The following is a 25,181-nucleotide window of genomic DNA, read 5'->3' as shown; positions in this document are numbered from 1 at the left end:
CCCGAAACCTGACTGTAACGTCGTGGTCTGCCCCTGGAGGTTGGACACCCCGCTCGCATCACTTCAACCTCTTGCTTCAACATCATATACCATTCGGCCTCCCCCGCGGTGATACTACGCTGTTTTGCCGCCTGTGGCTGGGAGTGGCGTTCACAAACGCCTACTCCCATCTCATCGCAATGGCTGACTCTCCTGCGTGTGACCAGTGCGGTTGTGACGAAACGATCAGCCACCTCCTCTGTGACTGCCCTCGTTTTGAGCGAGAGCGCGGTTTTTTAAGTGCTTCTCTGCTCCGCTTGGACTCGCGTCCTTTAACAGAGTCTAACGCTTTGGGGCCTTGGACACAACCTTCCAGACAACGGAAAGCGGTGAAAGCACTCCTGACTTTTTTAAGGGACTCGGGGTTGCATTCACGCCTATAATATTTAAGTTTTCAGTGCGCGCCCTCTGTCTCTGTGACATAGTGGTCGCTGGACACTTAGACAACTCAATTCCTTGCCGCTCTTTTTCCTTTTTTCCCCTTTGTTCCCCTCCCCAAGTGTAGGGTAGCCAACTGGGCATCGCCTGGTTAACCTCCCTGCCTTTCCGTCCTTTTCTCTCTCTCTCTCTCAGCAGTAAAAGTCCAATAAGGAAAGGTGTCCGGCAGGGAGACACGATCTCGCCTATGCTATTCACTGCCTGTTTACAGGAGGCATTCCGGGGTCTCAAATGGGAACCGTTGTTGATAAGAGTTAATGCAGAATACCTAAGTAATCTGCGATTCGCTGATGACATTGCGTTGCTAAGCCACTCAGGACACGAACTGCAAACCATTATCAATGAAGTAGACTGGCAGAGCAGAACGGTGGGGCTGAAAATTAACATGCAGAAATCTAAAGGAATATTCCACAGTCTAGCAAGAGAAAAGCAGTTCGCAGTTGATGACACAATGCTGGAACTAGTAAGGGAATATGTCTATTTAGGGCAAGTAGTGACAGCTGATCCGGATCATGAGAGGGAAATAATTAGAAGAAAAAGAATTGGGGGGGGGGGGACGCATACGGCAGGTTCTCTCAGATCATGAATGGCAGTTTACCAATATCCCTCAAGAGAAAAGTATACAACAGCGGTATCTTACCGGTACTCACCTATGGAGAAGAAACGTGCAGGCTAACAAAGAGGGTTCAGCTTAAGTTAAGGACAACGCAGCGAGCTATGGAACGAAAAATGATAGTTGTAACGTTAAATGATCGGAAACGGCGGAGTAGGTGAGAGAATAAATGCGGGTTAATAGCATCCTAGTTGCAATAGAGAGGAAGAAGTCGGCTTGGGCAGGGCATGTAATGCAAAGGGAAGATAACCGCTGGTCCTTAAGGGTAACGCAGTGGACTCCAAGAGAAGCCAAGCGTAGCAGGGGGCGGCAGAAATTTAGGTAAGCGGATGAGATTAAGAAATTTGCGGGAATACGGTGGCCGCAACTGGCGAAGGACAGGGTTAATTGAAAAGACATGGGAGAGGCCCTTGCTCTGCAGTGGCCGTAGTCAGCTGCTGATGATGATGATGATGTGTCTACAAATATAGTAAAACAAATTTTGTGTGTTACCGTTAAAAGTTACATTCTTACAAGAAATTGGCAACAAATACGAGATCAAGTTTCTGTTTGTCATTGTCATAAAACTTCCACGTTGCAGTCCGAGCACTTAGACCACAAGATGCTGTTCATGTGGCACTGTAAAGTGCCTTCAATGTTATGAACTAAAATCTTTTTCCCCCAACAGCCGACAGTGATGGGGTTGTTTCCTACATTCATTGTTGGCCTGGATCAGCATCCCCTTTTTGGTAAAGTGGACACTAGTAGCGTCAAGAAACTGTTGGTTGGTGGAAGCACAGTCAGTTCATCCCTGCTACAAAGCGTGGCAAGGAAGCTTGGCTTGAAAGGAGTTATTCAAGGTATGCGCTGCTGTACTCTCCTAGTAGCGCTGTGAACTAATGTACCGAAGTGAAATCACAAAACCATGGCATTGTGCATAAAGATTGCTATCTTTTTTACCTTTTTTCACAAGTAAAGGTGACGATGGATTAGGCGAGGTATAGAAATTTCCAACAGGTGAATAATTTCACACGTTTCAAGCAAACTTGCGAGGATGTACGAGGGGGTACCCAAAAGAAACCGGACTTATTTTTGTTTGAACTTATTTGTTCACATTTTAAGCACAGACCTTCAATCTCCTTCAAAGTATTCCCCACTTGAAATGATACGCTTGTCGAATCTTTCATTCCATTTTTCAAAACATTATTTAAATTCATCTTTTGTGATGCTTGACAGTGCCTCCGTCGTTTTTTTCTTCACCTCAAAAACATCAGCGAAACGCTTTCCATTCACCTATTTTTTTCATTCTAGGAAACAAAGAAAGTAGCTCGGGGCAAGGTCGGGAGACTATGAGGGTTGAAGAATAGGGGTCATGCCATTTTTGGTCCAAAATTTTCATAGAGACAAGGCTGTGTGAGCAGGGGCATTGCCATGATGGAAAAACCAGTCCCCCGACCGCCACAAATCTGGCCGCTTCCACAGCACACTGTTGCCCAATCTTTTCAAAACATCCAAGTAGAAAGCCTGGATAACTGTCTGACCTTGCGGAACAAATTCTGAATGGACGACTCCTCTCACGTCGAAAAAACAAATCAGCATTGTTTTGAGGTTTGGTTTCACCTGACGAGCTTTCTTGAGGTGAGGTGAATTTGAAGTTTTTCATTGGCATGATTGTTGCTTTGATTCAGGATTCGATTCAGGAACACTTGAGTTGTCCCCATAGCATCGTCCTTGTACGTCTTAATATTTCAAGAGTTTCCATTCAACTTTTTCCGAGCAAAAATCAGAATTTCACCGCCGCACGCTGTTCACGAAAATCAGCCATTGCAAAAACGACATTCACACAAAACAGTCGTTACTCTAAAACTCTGCCAAAACTAGTCTGACCTCCTTCAACGACGGCACTCGGCTTACTGACTCTGGAAAGTTCGTTCTATGCGCTCCTAGTGGCAAAACGCGGTAACACAGAACCTTTGCCGACCAAAAAATTTAGTCCGGTTTCTTTTGGGTACCCCCTCGTATAGTTAGAAAGGCATTATTTGGCTTTCCACTTTAAATAAACGATGCTGTTAACTGTCAAAAAATGACAGCGAAAATTTTTCTCCCCCCAAGAGATGTTCTTGTAGTGTTTTGATACATGAGCCTGTTACGACAGCGCCTTCTGTCGTACTGCTTATCCGCCTGGCGTGAAGAAAAAGTGGCTTTGAGGAGACTTCAGCAGTCCAGCAATACTACAAAGATGTTGCCCTTTTAAGAGGTTTACGGATAAGTTTCTCTTCAGGTTCGAGGACAACATGCCATCATTTCGACAAGGTTTGTATGTATAACTGCAAAGTAAACCAAAAATCAGGTTAAAGGAAGTGAACTTACCGCTTAACGTGAGAACACTGCGCAGCGATCTTTCCCTACCTCCGACGGCGCAGTCAGAGCTGTAAAGAATGGATTCCTCAAGAGCAACTTTTTAGACACTTTAAATACGCACCAAACGCGAAATTATTACTACTGCCTGCGTTTTTTGGTTGTAGAACAAAGCCAGCTAACATTGAGTTAACGTCTCGTTTTAGTAAAATATTACGCCGAAGATTCCTTTCCCAGTTCTAGCTTCCTTGTCTTCATTGAACATTATAAGGTGAAATGGTTAGCCAGGGCTGCTCGTGTTAGTTTAAGCCATGGATTTTTCAGCACCCGAAGTGTAACTGCATTTCGCTTTACTAGAAGGGTAAACGTCCGATTAATCTCTACTCCGCGGCACAGGCGCAGTTAATTCCGACATGCCTAAGGGGAATCACAAAAGTACTTGAACATCACCATCACCGCCGCTATAACCAAGCTTTTCCACATCATTAAACTATATATTGCACTGCGTATTTTCGCTTCCCTTGCTTATTCAGCGTAAGCGCCAGAGGTAGCTAGCACTTAGAGTCAGTGTCTAGAGTAGCAGAACGCCATTCGCCTTGTACACAGGAGGTACTGGTTTCGAAGCGCGGTGCCGCCGAAGTCTCGTCGGTTTTATGTAATGAGTGTCTTTTGGAAAGCTGGTGAGCTTTCCTAAGTTCTAGCTTTTAAAAAAACATATGACCTGGCATAGACGAGCGCCCCGAGTACCTTTCTAGCACAGTCATCGAGTCGCATGCTACACTAGAAAAAGAAGGCAGGAAAACACAAAGCAAACCTATTGCTGAGAAAAATACGAATAACCAGTGGCTGTAGAAGAAGAGAAACGAGAAAGCAGAGCAAAACAAAGTGTTAAATGAGAAAGAGAAAACAACCAAAACTAAATGATAGTGTCACCATCAGGAACGGATCAGAAACAATAACGTTTAAGACTAAGCATTTACCACGTTGCTTTCCTCGATCGTCTTGACAAGCCTAATTTTATCCAAGCTGATTGATACTTGACTCCTTAGTTCTCGATTGTATACACAAGAACAACCAGCTATCCTGCATATCAGAGCGCACCACTCATCCAAGCCAACGTTACCTATTGTTACATGGCGGCTAATCTGGCTCGCTGCCGGGCTCAAAAAATATCACTGGTGTAGCTAGCGACAAATTGCACGTATTTTTGGAAGTCAATTGTTTAGTTTTTGTCTCCCTAAATATTTCCTTGTCAAAGAGCTGCTCTGATTGTTACACTTACAACACTGTGTACTATTACAGTATACGGCATGACAGAGTTGTCTGGATGTATCTCATTCTCGAAGCCACAAGATGGGGACTTCAGAAGTGTCGGTATGCCTGCACCTTTCGTCGAAATGAAAGTGAGCATTGAATTTCATTCTCCCTTCTGTGACGGGCACGTTTAGAGTCGACGCAGTGCAAACGCATGCTACTAACTAAACGGTTTTCTTCTGAAAGCGGTTCGCTGTGTTCGTTTCAGGAGGCTGTGCCGTTAATGCCAGAATCGTCACAATGGTACTCAAGAATATGGCGTTCGCTGTTTTTTGCGTCTGGAACTAGAGACAAAGCAAAAGAAGTATACCAAGTGTTTCAGATATGCCGGCACTAATTTTTTTTTAAATACGGCTTTTGGGGTAAAGAGAACCTTTCTTCGGTATAGTAATGGCACTGCTGGCAGACGTCAAAAAACAGGCGAATCATGGTGACTATAGTAAAGTATATAATTATATTCTTATGGTAAAATTTTTCACTATTACCGATAGCCGCTTGACTTATATAGAGACTTGTAGCGGGCCGTTAGCGGTAGCCATATAAACTTTTAAAGTTTCGAAATCGCTTACCCTCGTCGCTGTGGCTCAACAAACTTGGACCATTTCTCGCGCCATTCGAAACCCGCGCGCCTGCGGCGAGCGCAAATTGACGTGCATCAAAACGCGACACTCTGTGACGCACGTGCCACGTGACAGTTTCAGCCCACCCATGCTGCAGCAACGCAGCGCAGGCGGGGTCTAGAGATGTGGACGTGAGACAGAAATACGAACGCCGACAAAAAGCTTGTCCTTTTGGTTTCATTTCCACCGGGTGCAGCTCGGGTGCTTAAGATATTAGATAGCAATTGCCGCGGCCGGCAACACTCTTTTCCTTCACCCTTTTTGTTTTCTTTTTTTAAAATAAACCGCTACCACCAGCACCAGGAGTTCGCGTTTTTCTTCACAGCACGAATGAGGTGTCCAGCGGCAAAGTTAACCATTTATGCTTCTTTCCAGTGGTCAAACCCAGCGAAATGTCTACACTGCGAATAAGGCTACGCTGGGAATTTTCTTCACGATCTAAATCTTCTATTGGTTTTGAGGATGAGAAAGTCGCACTGCTGGCTCTTTTATAGACGGACGTTTGAGCCGCGCAGTACGAAACACGCCTTACGTGTAAAGTGTTACACGTAAAGCGTTACACAGCGCCCCCTGTACCACCTAAATGCATTGCACAAAGGTATTGCAGCTTTCACTGAAAAACTCGAAAAGTAAAACTTGATTAATTTATTGGAAAACAAGTAGACTGTACAGCTGTATTATAAATTGGAAAAGGCAGATCAGGAAGGAATTGTTCTATGATAACTCAAGAGGCAGTGTCCTATTCCTTGAAGCTAGACCAGGGTTTCTAAGAACGCGGAGCTAAAGAATGGAATTTACTCAAGACAATGATACATGTGTAGCGTGTGGTAAATTTGCGGAAACAATTAAACATCATATACTAGAGTGTGGCTGTATCCATCCATATGTCAATGCAAGCAAAACAACTCTTACGGAGGGCCTGTGGTTTAGAAAAAAATGGTCATGTGAATGAATCTGTGGTAGACGTCATCGAAAAAAACGATTGAAAACTATTGGATAAGAAGCAAAGAGGTGACATAAGGTTTGAAGTGCACGATTAAAATATGTATTGACACTGAATGGCGAATTTATACAGCGATTTATTATACAGTTAAATGACTGTAAAGAAAAAAAGCCGAGCATGGTGGCAACTGACATTATCACGTTTCAAAGGGGGCGCTCTTAGCTTCCATTCATCCATCTATCCATGAACCAACAAAGCGTGCGCGCTGGTAGTGTCAAAGTGAGCAGCCGCTGCTGTCCGCATTGGCCGGAAAGTTCCTTACCATGTTCATTCAGAACGTGGAAAGCCTGTCCCGCCGTCTACTACAACTGAAAGACTGACCACTGCAAACTGATTGAGATTAAGCTTTTATCAGTCATCATACAGGCCAAAGAAAAGGGGAAGGAAAACCGGTGAGGTCTCTTTGTTGGAGACAGCTCCCGTAGTTTCTTCTATCATCGTGTAGCCCGCGGAAGCGACACTTGAGCTATTCTTTATTACTCGCCACTGTACAGTGGCGAGTAAAATTATCAGGACAAGCGACTGTGCCAGGCTAATCCTATCTTTTTAACGTGTGGACGCTGGCAGGAAAAAACTTTTGTCAAGCGCGCTGCTTCCCAAGTTCCGCAGCGCCACTGTGCTGACTCAAGTGTTCGCCGGCCAAGCGTGATTGTATGCTGCATGGTCTTTCTTTCTGGTGCTGTCATCGCGAACAGCAAATCTGAATTTCTAAAAAAAATTTCACAGTAACCAAGCATTTCGTCAGAAACGAGACGAAAAATAATTCATCGCAGGCCATGGTTGTCTGTCCTTAGAATAAGGAATAGGAACGGCCTGGCACTCTCGTTATCAGCATGTTGTTCGTCCTCCATGCCACGCGCTGTCATTTCGCCGCTGCAGTGGATAGTCGCTTGTGCCAGACTTTTTTACTCGCTCCTGTACGCTTACCTGGATTCTTCAAGATCTCTATGAGCGTGCGCACTATCATGAACTAGCCGAAAATGAAGGCGCACCGACAAAAAACTACCGGTACCTCTGTGCAACCGCGAGAACATGAATCAAAAACGACATAAAAAGCGGCGTGAGAGTGCTGAATCCATATCCTTTCGAACGGATTAACCCAGTGGTGATAACTCTTACGAAAGAACTTTTGCGAATATAAGCGGCACAAGCAAAACGTAATCAAACGTTTTGTTATAGCACCAAGCATTCACGGGCGGATCGCAGGAACGGTACAAGGCTGAATCAAAGCACGTACATTAAGAAGCGCGCATATTTTAAGCGCGCCTGAAACCCACCTTGCTGGCCCAGACGTGTACATTTGCACTTTCGTCCTATTTTATATGTCGTTACAGATTCATGTTCTCGTAGCTGCACTGCGCCGCTAGTTGTAATTGGTCGTTGCTCTTTATTTCAGGTTAGGTGCTCCATGTCTCTTCGAATTATAATTGTAGAAGCTGCACGTTTGCGCAGTCCGTTCATACAGTAAGCGGTGTCAGTAATTTTTGCCCCTGCAATAGTGATTACACGACTAGCGGAAGTTTGAGGACTTGGGCCTCATCATGGCACCAAATTGGCAGCCTTAACTGCGGCTGAAGGTTCCGTTGATGTCCAATAATACCTGTAGCAGTGCATGCTTGTCATATGTACACATTTCGTCAACAGTTTACTACCCAGGCGAGTTTGCTTCTTTGCCACGCCGTATGGCTCGTTATGCAACGCTTGCGTTCCAAATATCTCGAAGGAAAAAGGAACTCTGCTACTACGCCTCCGAAGCTTAGGGCTTCCACGAACGTTAAAGCGACCCACTACACGGATCATGGAAGCACACCTTCGTGGTGTTTAAACTTTTGACAGAGCCTTTACATATTCGAAGCACAACGAGGCATTTTGGTAAGGCTCAACCTCTTCATTGGATGTAATGTATCTTATTTTGAACCACTGGGCAGCCTATGATGCTGACCTGTGTTCAAGGATTCCACAGCACGCATTGCAGAGCAGCAAAATAAAAAAATGCCGTACTTCGGGTATCTAGTGCTCGATGCAGCAACTCCTTGAAATAAGCAGAGTGAAACATAGAGCATATTCTTTTGCTTTAAATAGACAGGTTTATTGCAGCCATTACTCTTTTGCCCTTTTATTTAGTTCAGACGTGGCTTTTAATTGTTTGCCTTCCCACCTTCCGACAAAACGTTTGAAGAGCATGCCGGTTGCCGTTATTTAAGGGAATTATGCGTTTTCTGCGCACTTTTATAGCATCTAACTACTCCAACCGACTTTCCTTCGGCCACTCTAGGTAGTTGACGTCTCCTCCAGAAAAGCTCTCGGACCACAGCAGCAAGGGGAAATTTGTGTGAAAGGTGATTGTACATTCAAGGGCTACCTGAAGAAACCGAAGGAAACGGCTGACATCTACGAAGGCGGCTTTGTTCGCACAGGTGCAGTGTCAGTCCTTCTGCTTATTTGTTTGATTTGTATTGCGCAGCACTTTCTTCAAGCTGAATTTCTTAGCGTAACAAACTACTTTTGCAACTTCCAAAGTTGGAACTTTCACTAGTGATGCGACTTTTAACGACCATTCGATAGATTTCCATAGTTTCCATAGAAAGGTGACGCATTGGAAACCAGTGTTCAAAGTAAAAAATTACAACAATTTCGGGCCTCCTCCTGCAGAAAAAAAGAGACCGGGATAGTCGTTCCGCCTCCAGGGCCAGTCCACTCCCCATCCCCGAGGGTCCAAGTTATTTAAGTGACATGCCAGCATATAGCACGTGTCGTCAGTATCCAGAAAGACAACACGGTAGTACCCGATCTCCCGTGCGAGTGGCCCGTCGAGTGCGCCGCGCCGTGATGAGGAAAGTTCCAGCTTGCGCTACCAAGGAGGCCGTGGCGCTGGCTGTAGGTCAAGCAGTAGAAGTCCTGACAGGGCAGTGGCTGCAATGCAAGCGATTTATCACCTGCAGCTTCGCGGTATTCCCTGTTACTCTCAAAATGGCTTCCTGTAGCTCTCGAGCTCTCTCTGGAAACATTGGCAGATCGCCTCCTGAGTTTAATGTAGATAATCAGGTACAATAAAACTACATGATTTCTACACGTGACCCATTTAGTTGCGTGTGTCGCCTCAGCACCCTACGATTTGGGAATAAAAAGCTTGGCCGTTCAAATGGCATCTTGTGCATTAATGATACCCGTAATGATTTAGAATGGAGAACTAGCCAATTTAGCATAATTTCGTGCTTTTGTAACCGAAAAAATAAAAAAATGAACACAAATGCACACACCAATGATATTCGCATGGGCGGTTAAATTTAACAGCAAATTTAACAGTAAATTTAATTTATCGCGCTGTAATATTTATTGACGCTGTTTAGAGTACAAAGGCTAAATTATTCTTTTATTTAGCCGTGCACGGAACGTAAATACATGTTTGTTTTCTTCTTTTTTTTTAGATGCTTTTGTTTGCTTTGAGTACGTGTATATTTTTTTATGTTCTATCCGATGGTACCAATTTTTTTTTTTTCGCATAAACCCATTCATTCGGACGGAAACGTCCGGGCAAGCTCGTGATGACACGAAACCGGCTATTTTTTAGACATTTTTGGCGATTAATAATTAACTAATTAACCCTCCTCAACCCAAGATCTCCGGTACGAAATTTTTTGATGCTCTATTCGATGGTACCATTCTTTCTAGTATAAACCCATTCGTTCAGGCGTAATAGTGCGGACAATCTCCGTAAACATAGAACACAATGCTTACGTATTAAAAGTAACCCGAGCTATGTACTTTTGACTATTTCGGACGTACGTAAAAGGTGGCGAGTAGTAATTTAGCTCTCCTGAAAAAATTGCAGCCAAGTAATCGCCTATATTTGAAACCAAGTGACCAACTCCTGTTGTTCATAAGCGCAAGGCTCCTTTAGCCGACATACTGTGACAGCGAAACACCCGTCCGCAGCATGGCTTTCCGCTACATGCGGCAAAATTCAGCAGTGCGCGCTTTCCCGAATTCCACAGTCACATCTGGATGTCTGCGTTTCTCCTCAGTCGTCGGTACTCTCGGTGTAGCTTGTTCTGATGACCCGCTCACATGAGAAATGAAAGCGTGAGATCAGCGTCCTCCACTTCATGGAAAGCACCTGTTTGTTTGTCGGATACTACGTAAACTGTGTCGGAACCGCCGTCGGCCTCAGCAGCTTGGGCTGCATTCCTTCCCGGTAATCTTCCTTTTCGAAATGTAATGAGCTCATAACAGCCACGGAAAGCTGCAGCTAATGGCTGCCCTTGACAATGCTTTGCCGCGACTTGTTGAGTAGCCGCACTTTCCGAACGTTTCTGTTGGATGGCAACTGATACTCAGAAATTTCAGGGTTTCTTGGACCATTAGCTTCTCAACACGGCACGCAACAGTTCTTAAGCACTCTCGAAATACCTGGGGAGGGTTTAGCAGAAACCTTGCTTAAATGACTACGAGGGCAACATATACCGGAGAACTTATCCCAGGGACGTTCTTTTGCTCTTAAAGGGCCACTGCCCAGGGTCCGGACATTTTTGAAAAACAAGCCCACTGCATAGATGAGGCATCGAAGATAACCTCTGCAAAATACTAGAGCCATGCGCGCCCCGAAAAGCTGCGAAAATTCAAATCAAAGCCCGCTCGTTCTTTCCTTCAACAGAAACTGCCCGCCCCACTACTCTGAACCCCGTTGACGGCATGGGGGGATTACTTTCGCTAAAGGCACTCCATTGGTGCATCGTTCTGACTGACGGGAGAAGGTTGGGCGTAGCCTTGGCGTCACGTCGTCTGCACAACGCTTTCCGCAGCGCCTTCTGTTCTGGCTCATGCCTACAAACCCCCCAAAAAACAAAAAAAAACTGCGGAGGGAGCGTGCGGCGACAGCCTTGAACCCTAGCTATAAAAAGTAAAAAAATAGTAAAACTGAGGGAGTTGGTTCCCCCCCCCCCCCCCCCCCCGCCGTGATCACGTCACGAGACGCTCTGCGTGCGCGCTCCCTTCTCAGTTTTTTTTCTTGTATGCAAGCCCCCCATAACAAGGTTTTAATTAGTAGTGCAGCAGAGCCTTTCCCTCGCTCGCCCACTTGACCGCTCCGCACAGACACCGCTTATCCTTCAAGCATCTTGTGTACGCCTTGACTCCAATGAACGACATGGGCTTCGGAGCGGAGAAAAGACACAAACACACATGAAGAAAAGCAAACGGGCGGTTGCTGGGCCCGCTCTTCCCCGTGTGTTTCGAACAGAACCGACTTCCGCCCCTCCGCTCGTGAAGCGGTGGGGAGGCCTAAAAAATGAAAAGGTGGCTCGCTAACTGGGAATGACAAACAGATGTATGAAAAGATGCGCTCGCTAACAAGTCTAGGTGGTCGAGCCGATCGCGCCTCTCGATCGTTCAGTGTGCGCGCCCGCAGCGCCCCCCCCCCTCCCCTCGAACAGACCCAGCAGCAAAAACCAAGAAAAGGATTCTATTGAAGGCGGGGCCATGACGTACCCTGTGACGCACTCCACAGACACCACGCCTCCGGCTTACGTCGGAGAACGAAGGGGTGATTTTGCCTTGCCGAGCCTACTCGATGAGGAGCGGGAGAGAAGAATTTCGAGGAGGGAATGGAAGGAGAGGAGGCTCGCTCAAAGAGAGGTAGAGAGTGTCTGCTGCCCGGGGGTGGGCAGGGGCCCTTTAATGGCAATCTAGAACAGCGCACTATACGAGCGGCATGTAATATCGCCACACACGCGATAAAACATTTTAACCACCTCTTTAGCGCCCATACGTGCATGTCTTTGTCTTTGTCTTTATTTCATTTCATTTTCTCACAACAGAGAAAAAAGGAGCAGGAGCTAAAGGCTCACAGCCTGAGAAAGGCTCTTGCCCCAGGTAGCACAATTTGGCATTTCAGTGCACACTTAATAAAAAGAAAAGATAGACAGGGAAACAGCTCTCATTTACATAAACACATTTGAACATATAAATACTTCAACATATAAAAGTGAACATGTAAATATGGAATTAGACTACACTTAGCAGAATTTAAGGAAAAAAGAAACGCTAAATGCACATCTCGGCACTCTGCAAAACTCATGTAATTGCAAACACACACACACACATAGATTACAGACACATAGCACACCGTACTCTGATAATATATATACACCTTGATTACACCGAAAATTAATGAATACAAACAATGTCTTATTGAAGGAAAGGAATGGGTTTTTTTAACAAATACGATTGGACATATTTCTTAAACTCCGGTTTTTGGAATTTGATTTCTTCTCCTATGAAATTCAGCAAATAAGGAACTTGGAAATGTAAGATCTGTCTGCCATAATTGGTCCTAGTGAGCGGTATTCTTCTTGTGTGTTTACGTAAGGTGTATTTTGATTCTTGGAGCTTTGCTTCAGAGAGGTACAATTTATTGTTTTTTATGTATTGTAATAACTTGAAATAATATATTTGCGCAGCTGGAAGCATTTCATGTTTAATAAATAGCTTGTCTGTTGGAAGATCACATGGTTTTCCTTGATAATTTTCAAATATTCGCAACACCTTTTTTTGGTTTGGTTTGGTTTATGGGGTTTAACGTCCCAAAGCGACTAAGGCTATGAGAGACGCCGTAGTGGAGGGCTCCGGAAATTTCGACCACATGGGGTTCTTTAACGTGCACTGACATCGCACAGTACACGGGCCTCTAGAATTTCTCCTCCAAAGAAATTCTAGCCGCCGCGGCCGGGATCGAACCCGCGCCTTTTAGGTCAGCAGCCGAGCACCATAACCGCTGAGCCACCGCGGCGGCACAACACCTTTTTTTGGAGGATTGTTAGTTTGTTATAGTTATGAGCTGTAGTAGTACCCCACACTAGACTACAATATGATAACTTGGAGAGGAAAAGAGAGGAATACAATGTTTTCTTCAACCACAAAGGAATGAGATTACCAATTTTATACATACAGCCCACGGTTTTTCCTAACTCTGCAGCTAATTTATTCACATGCGTGTTCCAGGACATATCATTTTGAAACCATACGCCTAAGAACTTTTGAACTGTCACCTCATGCAGTCGCGTGTTGCGAAATAATATTACAATATTTGCAAAAGACGGTTTATTTTTAGGTTTAAATATCACATATTTGGTTTTACTTACATTTAACTGTAACTTATTTGTGTCGAACCAGTAAGAGAGGTTTTCTAAGTAATCATTTACTGTTTTTTCTAAGTGAGGCAGTGACGCATTTGAAAAGAATAGGTTTGTGTCATCTGCATACATGACTATTCGAGGTGAAGAAGGTATTAACGGAAGATCATTTATGTACAGATTAAATAACAAAGGCCCCAGTATCGGCCCTTGAGGAATACCATTTAAAATTACTGATCGTGGCGAGGACAGTTTATTGAAAGACACATATTGATACCGTTTGGTCAAGTAGCTCTCTAAGAGTTTGTGCGCATTCCCCCGTATTCCATACCTCTGCAGTTTACATAAAAGAATGTCATGATTAACGGAGTCAAATGCTTTACGAAGGTCTAGAAATAAGCCTATTGTGTATAAACGATTTTCGATGTTCTTTATTATTTCTTCCTTAACGTTGAGTAGTGCGAGTTCACATGATTTGTTGTTCTGGAAACCGTACTGAGCATCGCTCATTATACTGTATTTATCTATGAAGCTTATTAATCTTAAATTTATGATAGTTTCGAACACTTTTGAAAAAATTGGAAGGACAGATATGGGCCTGAAGTTATTTACTGAGTTATCATTCCCACCTTTATGAATAGGACATACTCTAGCTATCTTAAGGCTTTCGGGAAATATTCCCGTATCAAGCATACAGTTGATAATGTGAGTTAAAACTGGTGAAATAATGTCGGATACATGTTTGATGGGGACAGCTTTTATATCATCAAAACCAGAGGCAGAATCATTCTTTAGTTTATCAATAATGTTGCTGACTTCATGAGGAGAGGAGAGGTAGGGGACAATATAAGCGAGTTTACCACGCTTTCACTTGGCGGGACAGTAGAAAGAGTATGCTGATGGAGACTGCAAACGTAATTTCCACAACTTATAAAATTTTCATTCAGCGCTACCAATGCATCTTTAACATTCAGACTATGATCATTTTGAGTAACACTCAATGTGTGTTCCTGCCCATTTTTACCAGTTAAGTTTCTCACTTCATGCCAAATTTTTCTGGGATCATTAAAAATACGCGTAAATAGTTCCTCATAGTATTTAAGTTTGGCCGTTTTTATTTCCGTATTAACCTTATTGCGAAATTTCTTGTACCGAACAAGTTCACTCGCATCGCGACTCTTTATAAATGAATGGAACATTTTATTCCTCTCTTGTATTTTCCTGTACAGTGTGACATTTATCCATGGTTTCCTTACTTTTTTATGCTGGCTAGCCGTTGTTTGCACAGGGAAAGCTCTTTCGTAGCACGTAATAAAATAACTAAAAAATTTATTGTAAGCATCATTTGGGTTTCACTCATTTATTACCGATACCCAATTGACATTTTCAATAAGGATGCGAAAATGTTCCAGTGAACTTGAATTTATGCGGCGGTAATAATAAACATCCCTTCTACTTATGCTATTATGGTGCGGTATGAAGAAAAAAATTGGTAAATGGTCACTAATGTCTACAGACATAACACCGGCTGGCGAGTTTGGGGGATCTACATTTGTGATACACAAGTCTATCAGAGTGGAACTATGCTGGGTGTTACGTGTGGGTATAGTGATAGCGTTTGAACATGCGTTAGAGTTTATTAAGAGGTTAAGCTGCCTTGAACACGTGTCGTCGATCAACATATCTATATTCATGTCACCTAGAATTGCAAACGATTTGCCGGAGTTATTCAGATACGTCAACAGGTCCTCAAGAAAAGAAAAGAACTGGATTTTGCTCCCGCATGGCGGTCTGTACAACACTGCGGCTAAGGCACCGTTTAAGCGAAGTAGGAGGCATTCTACATTCTGATTTATCAGGGAAAATTCAGGGATGACTTCGTGTTTTATAGTCTTTCTTACATATGCTGCCACGCCACCACCACGGTTTATGGCTCTGTTTCTTACGTGGCATACATAATCTTTAACCTGCATGGCACTATCGCGTTCAGTTAGCCATGTCTCCGAAAAGAACAATATGTCAAAGCGAGATCTAGTGTGTACAATTAAATCATGTATGCAGTCTTGTTTCTCTTACTACGAGCGTTTATGTGTATCATAGAAGGAAACCTATTAAAGTCTGAGTAAGTCTGATTAAATGTTCTGTAATCATAATAGCAACACTGAAAGTTGTTTACAGAGTCCATTTTCCTTAGTCATCCATGCCGCTTGTGTTCAAGTCATCTAACCTGTCATTTGATCTAGGTCTGCAGTACAGGCAATGTGGACAATAGTCGACGTGTCATCTTGTCGAGCTAGCACTTTTCCTCCGGCTGTCCACACATATTTCCATCCTATGTCCTTCTTGTTCTTAGCAGCCCCTAACAGTTGTTTTGCCTTCCTTGTCAGATGTTCGTTGACATAGATATCTCCTGTTTCATCAAACCCAAGTGTTTTTGCGTCAATTTTTGTTTTACGTGCTTTGGCGAGAAAGGCATTCCTCTTGGTGCGTTGCACAAAGCGGACAATGAGGTTTGTCTCGTTATGTATAGAAGTAGGGACTTTGTGGCAGACATCAATATCCTTGTCATCGATTTCTTCTTTCAGAAGTTCACCAATTTTCTGTACTGTTTTCACTGGTTTCGCATCAAAAGGAATACCTTTGATTTCCAAATTATTAGACCGCTGATAGCGCTCAAGTTCCTCAATTTTTTCAGTCAGTTGAGCATTTTCAGCTTTAAGAGCCCTGTTCTCTTTTAAGACTTGCTGGATTTCTTGTATTAGGTTCTTAATGTCTGCAATGTCTTGTTTCAATGTCTTGATTTCATCCAATGCTTCTTTTATCTCTTCAAGTTCCTCAAACAGCTCAGTGCGAAGATCTTCAATAGCCTTTTTAGCCATGGCTAATACACTTCACGCGACATGCACAGCGCTTACAAGCATGAAATTTCACTTTCTTTCGGCAGCAGTGCACAAAGAGATAAACAAACAGAAATACGATATTGATTTCCCTTACCTGCAAAAGCAGATTCGTTTAGTTGCGTTCTCGAGGTGCACTGCTGCCGAAATGCGGGTAGCGCTCGCCGTCCAGCCGTTTATGTAGCTCACAGAATCTCTGGAAACGCCCCCCACGTGGTCGCGTTGGTATCAGCTGTATCAGCAGGTCAACGAATTGCAGAAACCGAAATGACGACGTCGTCTTGCGGCCGCTGCCTCGTTCCTTTCCTTCAGCTGGTTTCTTTCGTCGCCGTGGCCTGGCCCAGGATTCTGGAGATGGCTGCAAAAGCAGATTCGTTTAGTTGCGTTCTCGAGGTGCACTGCTGCCGAAATGCTGCCGAAATGTAAAGAAATAAGCATAAAGAGGACACAAAAAATATTCCCTAGCTGCAACATTTCTGTGAAGGGCTCAGTATTCGCGAGGATCTTAATGGCGAAAATGCGCTGTCTTTCCTAAAACTTCTCTCCTTGAATATCGTGGTTTTATGCCGGCAGGCACGCGTTTTACTAGTGAAAATTACGAAGGCATTTCAAACTACTCACGTGCATTTAATGCGAAAGAATTGTTTATTTTTATTTTAATCGTAGTGTGGTTTTATTTATATATTGTTCTCCTCCTTCCTAATAACACCCCTATTCCTTAGCATGCAGTCACAAGGCAACGCATACACTATGTTCGCCTGTGTTCGCCAAGAACAAACGCGGTTTTGTTGCCGGTGTCTACTTTGCGGAGTAGTAAGTGCGTACGTAAAGAATTCGTTGCTGAGCGGGATTCATTTTAATGAAAAAAAAAGAAAAAAGGCGATTTTGTGGCATACGGGCTGCGTGCTTTCCTCGCAATTTGAAAGTCCTGGGTTCGATTCCCCGCACCTGCGGAAGAAATTTTCCTTTTGTCTCATACCACGGACGTCATCTGGGATTTTCCGAGATCACTTCTGTGGTGAAGGACTGTTAAGATCGTAGTACATGGGCCCTGGAAAGAATTACTTCCTGACGCGACGTATGTCATCGTGAAGCCAGATGCGGGGTTAAGGTCGGAACACGGGTCTGGGAGAAATTACTACCAGACGTGGGTCGTCGTTAAGCAAGGTACGGCGAAGGCTAGGCAGCAGCGGAAGCAGCCAGCACACGTGTTTTCTGGGTGGCTGAGAGCACCTGCTTTCTACTCGGCGACCGTTTCAGTTTCAGTTTCAGTTTCAGTTTTATTCCTTAAAGGCCCCCTTTTCAGGGGGTGTTACATAAGGGGTGGGAATACACTTGAAAATGTGAAAAAAAAACAGCAATGATTAACATTGAAGATGATTTGTTACACGCGCTTGAAAAACAGATGGCGAAGCGATGACGACGATGTCATAGGGAAGGCCGTTCCAGTCTGAAGCTGTTCGCGAAAAGAGCGATGCAGAAAAAGTAGTAGTGTGCGACGATGGGCGTGCAACTTGCAGTGGATGACTGGTGCGGTGAGATATGCGTGCTGCGGCTGTGATGTACGGTGCTTGATTCAGGGAAGAATAAAAAAACTTGTGAAAAAGAGCGAGGCTAGCGATGCGGCGACGAAATGAAAGGAGTGGCAATCCGGATTTCACTTTCAAAGTTGAAACACTGGTGTCGTACGAGTATGAGGAATGAATGAACCGGACGGCACGATTTTGAACAGATTCCAATGCAGTGATTAGATATACTTGATGTGGGTTCCAGATGGCAGATGCATATTCTAATTTTGGTCTTACCAATGATTTGTACGCGAGCAGCTTTACCTCAGGTGGGGCAAGACGGAGGTGACGCTTCAGGAAACCTAGTGTTTTATTTGATGCTGAAATGATGTTACTGATATGAGCGCGCCATGAGAGATCAGGAGAGACGGTGATTCCCAGATATTTATACGATTCTGTTAGCTCAATCGGTGTATCAGAAACAGAGTAATAAAAACGATAAGGGTTACGACGACGAGAAAAAGACATGAGTTTGCATTTAGTAGGATTAAGGGACATCAACCAATTATTGCACCAATTTAATACACTGTTAAGATCTGCCTGAAGGGTGTGTTGATAACCGTTGCCCCAAGCCTGCCGTCATGGACCACACTGGGGACCCAGTGACAGCTGATTCCAATTATGTACTTTGTCCGGTCGGAGTACAGGACCAAAACGAAACGGCTGAAGTTTAAGCAAAACAAGACCCCCTTTCCGAAGTGCCTGCACGTGTCGAACGCCGCCGCCGCCGCCGCGGGGAGAGGGACGTTATCTTCCCCAATTGCTGCGAGCGTGCGGGGTAACAAAGGGCTTCGTTTCCTGTGGCTCTTTGGCGTGCCAAGCACAGCGACGGGCTGGCGGGCATCATTCGAACATCTCCAAGGACAAGGGACCACTTTCCGGCCTTTCTCGTGACCTCGCGTTCCGGCCATGAGCGGCGGGTGTCATTTGATGAACAACAGATGTCGGTGACCTGCGGGAACCTCTGGCTGGCCGGAAACAATCACCTACCGCAGTCGACGCCTAGACGGCAACCTTCTTTTCCTCGGAGTCAACACTTGACAGGGGCGTGACCATAAGTGTGGTGTTGTGTTTGCGCGCACAAGTGAAAGTTCTAGGCCCCTCCCACTCCGGCGTAGGCGTCGTCAACCTGGGGAGTTTGGGGAACAAGAAGGGTATAAAAGTCGACAACGAATGCGGCAGAATCGTCTCTCACTTCTGATCTCTTACGACTGTAAATATGTAGAATAAACCGTCTGTACAGTTTCCTCCTCAATGGAATTCGCCATCGTCCTTCCGAGCCGGGACCTGCGGCCCTGATTGACCCACTCAACTCCAGGGCCCCTCCGTCCGCAACACGACGCAGAGTATCGATCCCGATTAGCGATGCCATGCTTTCGCATTAATATTCGTGACTTCCCGCCCGAGCTCTTCCCCCTTTTTTTCTTTCTCTCTGCGCCTTCTTATTGCGCCCCTCTGCTTTCCATTAAACCTTTAGAACCCAGCGACGAGCTCGAAAGCCATCGTAGCCTTTTTCGGCTTTGTGAACGTAATGTTCTGGGCTGGCCATATGAGCGAAGGGAGTTTACCAAGAAAATGTATGCTCAGTTCCGGCGTAGGCTGCGGATACCAAAATTGCTCTCTTAAAAAGGGCTCTTAAAAAGGCACCAGCTGGAAGTATGTATTTGTTTTTTTTTGTTGGTCTTTTTCCTGGATAAGGTGGGTTCTGCGAGTTTATGGCGCCATGTAAATGAGCCACGTACCTTCCAAAAGCGCTAGGAAACTTGCAGGCTGTCACGTTCAATTCGTGAAATTTAGTGCTCGCGGAAAGCAAGTCGTCTGTAGTAGAGTGCCGTGGCAGCGCTTAGCCGTGAAAACATTTCGAATTTATTTGCTTTCGACACATGTATAAGTTCGCAGTCAAATTTGAATAAAAACATTCATTAAAGACAACGGGAATTACCCGCGCGGTAAGAGCTTCGAAACCATCCGCCGCTACCGACTCACGCGATCTTCGCCAATGAGTGGAGGCCTTTGGGGGCCGCAATTCGAAGCTCCGGTGCCACACACTTCTAATTGGCCACTCCGCGGTTGCGCAGGCCGCTCCTATAGGAGGTCGAGCGGCCGGGGTACTTGGATGTCGTTGGTCACATAGCGGTCTCGTCATCCTGAAGTGATGGCGTCATTCATATATCCTTACGTACTATTACCATTGCTAGCACTACTCTTATAGCCTCCTTTACTGTAAATGCTACGACGACGGTAAATATCGCGGCTTCCTACACCGACCAACCCTACTCGATGTAATTAGTTTGGTTGGTTTATAGAATTTAAGGCCCCAAAGCAACCCACGCTTTGAGGGACGCTGTAGTGGACGGCTCCAGATAATTTCCACCCCCTGTGGCTCTTCCACGTGCATTGATATCGCACAGTACACGGGCCTCTAGCATTCCGCCTCCGTCAAAATGTGAATGTCGCGGCCGGAATCGAGTCCGCCACTTTCTGATCAGCAGCCAAGCACCATAACCACTTAGCCACTGCGGCGGCTTCTACTCAATGTAATTTTCATTGTCCTGTTTTAGATGGAAACCGGCTAGCTGCCTCTTTTCTATAAACGTTCGTATATGTGTACACTATTATAAGAGTAATTTGAAGGCACACAGGCATAATTATTGAAAACCTGCAAGAGTATGAAGCATATTGATTAATTTTATCTTATTGTAGATAGCGTTCAGCTACCTACAGATTGTATTCTACTAATTCTCGCTCATTAGCAAGGCGATATAATATGGTGGCCATGTTAGAAGGCTGAAAAGCCTCCACAACACTTCTTCTGGCAATGAAACCGACAATATTTTTACTCTCTAGTGGACAAGTTGTAGCCACGCCCGGTCGTCGTTTGAACTTGTGGTGTGGGAACCATTTTTGAGGATCTAAAACGCTTCACCAAGGTGTGAGTTATATGACTTTGGTAAACAGGAAGCGCAACAAGGCCACGGCACAGGCGCTGTCTTCGAATGATTCTCTCAAAAAAAGGCACTGCTTTTATATGCAAACTAGCCCGACCTGTGACGAGAAAAAAAAAAACTACTGCCCTAATTGTAGTAAATGGCGACCGCTTTATTAATAACAAGTGAAGGCGGGCTAGTTGGTGGTTGAGAATGGAGTGCATATTGCAATCGCGCAAAACGACGAGGGACGAAGAGTGGAAAGCACAGGACAAGAAGCGGAACTCCAACCAAGGTTTACTACCGGAAAACCACATTTATACATGATTCGTAATCACACCTGATAAAGAGCCGACACCATCACATTATACAGGCACGTGGGCGTGCGTGGCACAATTTAGCATCTAGATAGTTGAATTCTTCCTTCAGTATCGTTATCCAAGAAAGAATTCAACTATCTAGATGCTAACTTGTGCCACGCGCGCCCACGTGCCTGGCTAATGTGATGGTGTCGGCTGTTTATCAGGTGTGATTACGAATCCGGTATAAATGCGGTTTTCCTCTAGTAAACCTTAGTTGAAGTTCCGCATCTTGTCCTGTGCTTTCCTCTCTTCATCCCTCGTCGGTTTGCGCGGTTGCAATATGCACTACATTGACAGCTTTATAGCCAAAAAAGAGAAAAGCAGCACATTTCAATTTCTAAGCACGGATGCCTGGCTACGCAGCCTACTTCCTTCAATTCGCAGGAGTAACGTCAAGATTTTTTTTTCCGATAATGGTCTTGTCCCGAAGTATGCTTCCCGTTTCGGCAATAAAATTACGAAGGCTAAAATAGTAAACAGTATTTGCTTCACCTGAGGACTGCATGCTGACTGCCTTTTATCAGCGATTGCTTTCTAAGTGCGCCTCTTCAAGAAGTACCTAAATATACATCCGTCGCCACTTACCAAGTGCTCATTAGGCTTTTCACAACTCACATTGGAGCCAAAAAAATATATCATGAACACGACAGCCACGTAACCCCGCCAGACATTCTCAAGAAATTTGTAGTTACCACACCTCTCAAAGCATGAATGTTTAACAGATGCCAAGCAGAAGCTGCACAGCGACACACTGAGCACAAAATGGGTCGTCTTGTCTCTTCCTAGGCGATCTGGGCTACTACACACCTGACGGCCGCTTCTTCGTGTGCGGTCGGATGAAGGAGTTGATCAAGTGCATGGACCAGCAAGTGGCTCCCGCCGAGCTGGAGGAGCTCCTCACCGCCGACCCAGCGGTACACCACGCGGTCGTCGTAGGGGTGCCGCATCCACACTTCGGCGAGGCCGCCCGTGCGATCGTCGTGCTGCGGAGACGCCTCGTACCAGGGAGCCTCGAGGAGCAGAGGGAGGCCCAAAGGCTACGGGAACTCGTGGCCAGTAAGAATGCGTCCAAAGACGTCTACTCTTCCAATCGTGTATTTATTAATATTGCGCCGTCTCGTCAAGTCGACTATTCAGCCTACTTTCGCAGGAAAAGTTGCTGTTACCAGTAAACGGCGACATGCTTGTTTTTGAGCTCGGTTCGTGTGCGTGGAAACGTGACAGTTCAGCCCTGTATCTCTCTTTAAGATGAGAATTAGTCATGAAATCTATATCATTACTCCACTGGTGTCTCCTGTCTGAGTAGCACCCCAATTCTTATAACTGTGTTATAAAAACATGTGCCGCGCGCAAACTTTCAGAAAGATTTTGGTGTTTATTTAACAGGAAGCATGCAGGCAGAAATAGAGCATTCTGCAGCTGAGATGTCGCTATTCGAAGGAAGCGAATCCGTCTATCATCTCCGGCCCGTAACGTAATAGCGTGCAGCAGCACTTACAAACGGCGCTTTGAAGTAGCGATGGCATAAAGTGACCATTTTTCTATTGGATTAATCAGGAGGCAGTTTTCTACTAACCCTCGACCTCCCCCAGACTGCGCCAAATAAAGTAAGCGCGTTCAGCGCAGGGCGATGGATCGTGCAGTCATGCTGCTCACACAGCACACAAAATCGTTTCACTGGCAGAAGCAGTGTCTTTGCCGAATTCCGGAAGTTTCCTGGACGTCCGTTCGAAGGGCAATGAGCCGACTGCTTCAAAGTTGTTCTGAGTAAAAATTGATAATGAGGTTATTTTGGTTGTGGAACCGCCTTCCGGGCAGCAGAAGACGCATTTGCTGCTTCGAAAAATTTAATTTAAAAATTTTCCCATCACTCGATTCAAACTCGTGACGTCTACACGGAGAAGGACAGTTTTCGCCGTTTTGATGTGAATGGCGCTGTACCAAAGGCTCTGGAATCCGCGCTTGAATATCAGTGTGACGCACGAAGTTTTTCTTTCGCAATCAGCTGAAGATGCCGACACCTGTTTTTGGTTTTTTATTGTCTTTCCTAGCTTATAAAAGTTCCGTTTTGGGGAAGAGTGCTCGCGTTGTCGTAAGGTTAGTCGTAATTTACAATACAGAGCAACTTTAATTTGCCGTCAGTGTCACTTTAACCGATATCTACTGTGGCCTATTAAGCCGTGAAGAGCGAACAAAGACGCCCATTACTGCCACGTGACCAAATATTATTGGTCCTAACTGAATTTTACATAAGCCATACCTGACTGGCCAGCCTCCTCACTCTTACCTCCGCCTGCTTGTCTCCTTGCAGCGCAACTTACCGACCACAAACACTTGCATGGTGGCGTAGACTTCGTCGAAAGGATCCCTCACTCGGTGAACGGGAAAGACTTGCGCAACGCTCTCAGAGATGCCTGCAGCCAGCAACAAAGCCGGAAAGAGGAAAAAGTAGAGCTACACTGAAATGTGACAGTGTGTATTGTGACAGATATTTTTCTTTATCTTCGTGTATATTTCCCATTTTTGGTGCCACATGCATACTAGACGGTTAAAAATAATCATAATAAAAGAACTTGTTGCATCGGCACTGATGACATAGTTTTCTCGTCTTGTTAAAGCAAGTGCACCGAAAAGATTTTCAAATAAGCAGTATAATTTCCATACCACCTTTCTACCTTTAAGTAGAGTGCGGACACTGCAGTACGCACCACATCGCACTGAAAAAAAAAAACACGGCATAGGATAGCTTTCAGGGTAGCGCTTTTGCCGCTTTTGGATTTCGCATTGGTCCACTCTGCTTAAACCAGGGATGCAAAACAAGTCATGTTCTAAGCTCTACGTTCTATTTGGTCACGCGTAAGTGCGGATCTCTTCAGGCGCAACGCAAAGAACACGGCACCTAAACGACCGTGCAAACACGCGCACGCAGAGTAACATTTTTAGTGCGCCAGCCCTTAAGGTTTTAATGCACCAAACCAAAGCCGATCACCTGGAAGGTTTTAGTGATAGGATGAAATACAGTTCTACAAAAACACCGCACAGGTGACGACACAAAATGACTGGGAAAATATGCGTTAGCCATATTAGCTGTACAGTTTGCGTCACCATTGTGCAGTGCACTCTAGCGAAGCACTACTCTCCAGAAAACTGACACCACGTCGCAGCTTCTAGCTTTTATAGGCAACATTAGCCCCGAAGTACGGCCAGACAGGTTCCGCTCCGCCGGCGTTTTTTCGTTGCGCTGTGCTGAGTGGGCTTCTAGAGGACGGAGGTGGGTGCGAGCTCGTAAGAAGGCGATTAATTTTAACACACACACAAGCACCAGCACGCACGCGGACACCACAGATTTTTCTTCGAAAAAGGAGAATACTTCCAACGCTACAGAACTTAAAAAAAGAATAGAGGAAAATATATACCGGCAGAAAATATCTGGTCAAAAGCGTCCAAAATGGGACTTCCTTCGTTGGGTAAGTCACGGTTCATTCACAAGGATTTTGTTTCTCGCGAAGAATGTGACCTTGCATTTTATTTTCAGCAACGACCATGCTACGTTGAATTTAAACACCGAGAGAAAACGAAACTGATAAATGCTTCAGGTCGCTGACCAAGTAGGCGGATTGAGAGCGGAGTACACGGCTATATGACGGTTGCTCAACACATTGAAGACATGGCCCGCCATAAGCAGCTGACAGCTCATTGAAGGCCGCTGCAGCATGTACAGCACCGTATCTCACTTTGCAAATGGGATTTTGATAGCGGTAGATATTGCTGTGGAGGTTCAGTGTCGCAGTTGAATGGCTTCTCGCCAAGACCAGCGAGTACGTCATTGTCAGTAGACGCGCAGCATATCCAAGGGTAAGACACATGCGAGGCTAAATAAGGGGTTCACGCAGGGGTCACGCAATAGAGAACTTTCCTTGCGCATCACGGATA

General features: G+C 45.0%; 1 protein-coding gene across 1 annotated transcript in view; it reads left to right on the top strand.

Annotated features, from left to right (window-relative positions):
* The window catches only part of LOC149357974 (luciferin 4-monooxygenase-like), a 61,988-nt gene extending 38,277 nt beyond the window's left edge, over positions 1-23,711 (top strand). Inside the window, exons 6-10 of the mRNA XM_089576693.1 lie at positions 1,758-1,929; positions 4,730-4,830; positions 8,640-8,781; positions 22,035-22,304; positions 23,560-23,711. Coding sequence (XP_089432819.1) covers positions 1,758-1,929; positions 4,730-4,830; positions 8,640-8,781; positions 22,035-22,304; positions 23,560-23,711 — 837 coding nt within the window. The remainder of the gene's footprint in view (positions 1-1,757; positions 1,930-4,729; positions 4,831-8,639; positions 8,782-22,034; positions 22,305-23,559) is intronic.
* Positions 23,712-25,181: the final 1,470 nt, after the last annotated feature.

The sequence above is a fragment of the Amblyomma mixtum genome, chromosome 3 (assembly GCF_055824585.1).
Source record: "Amblyomma mixtum isolate Tamu chromosome 3, ASM5582458v1, whole genome shotgun sequence".
NCBI lineage: Eukaryota > Metazoa > Arthropoda > Arachnida > Ixodida > Ixodidae > Amblyomma > Amblyomma mixtum.
The sequence above is the reverse complement of the archived record's forward strand: the minus strand, read 5'-3'. Positions and strand labels throughout refer to the sequence as shown.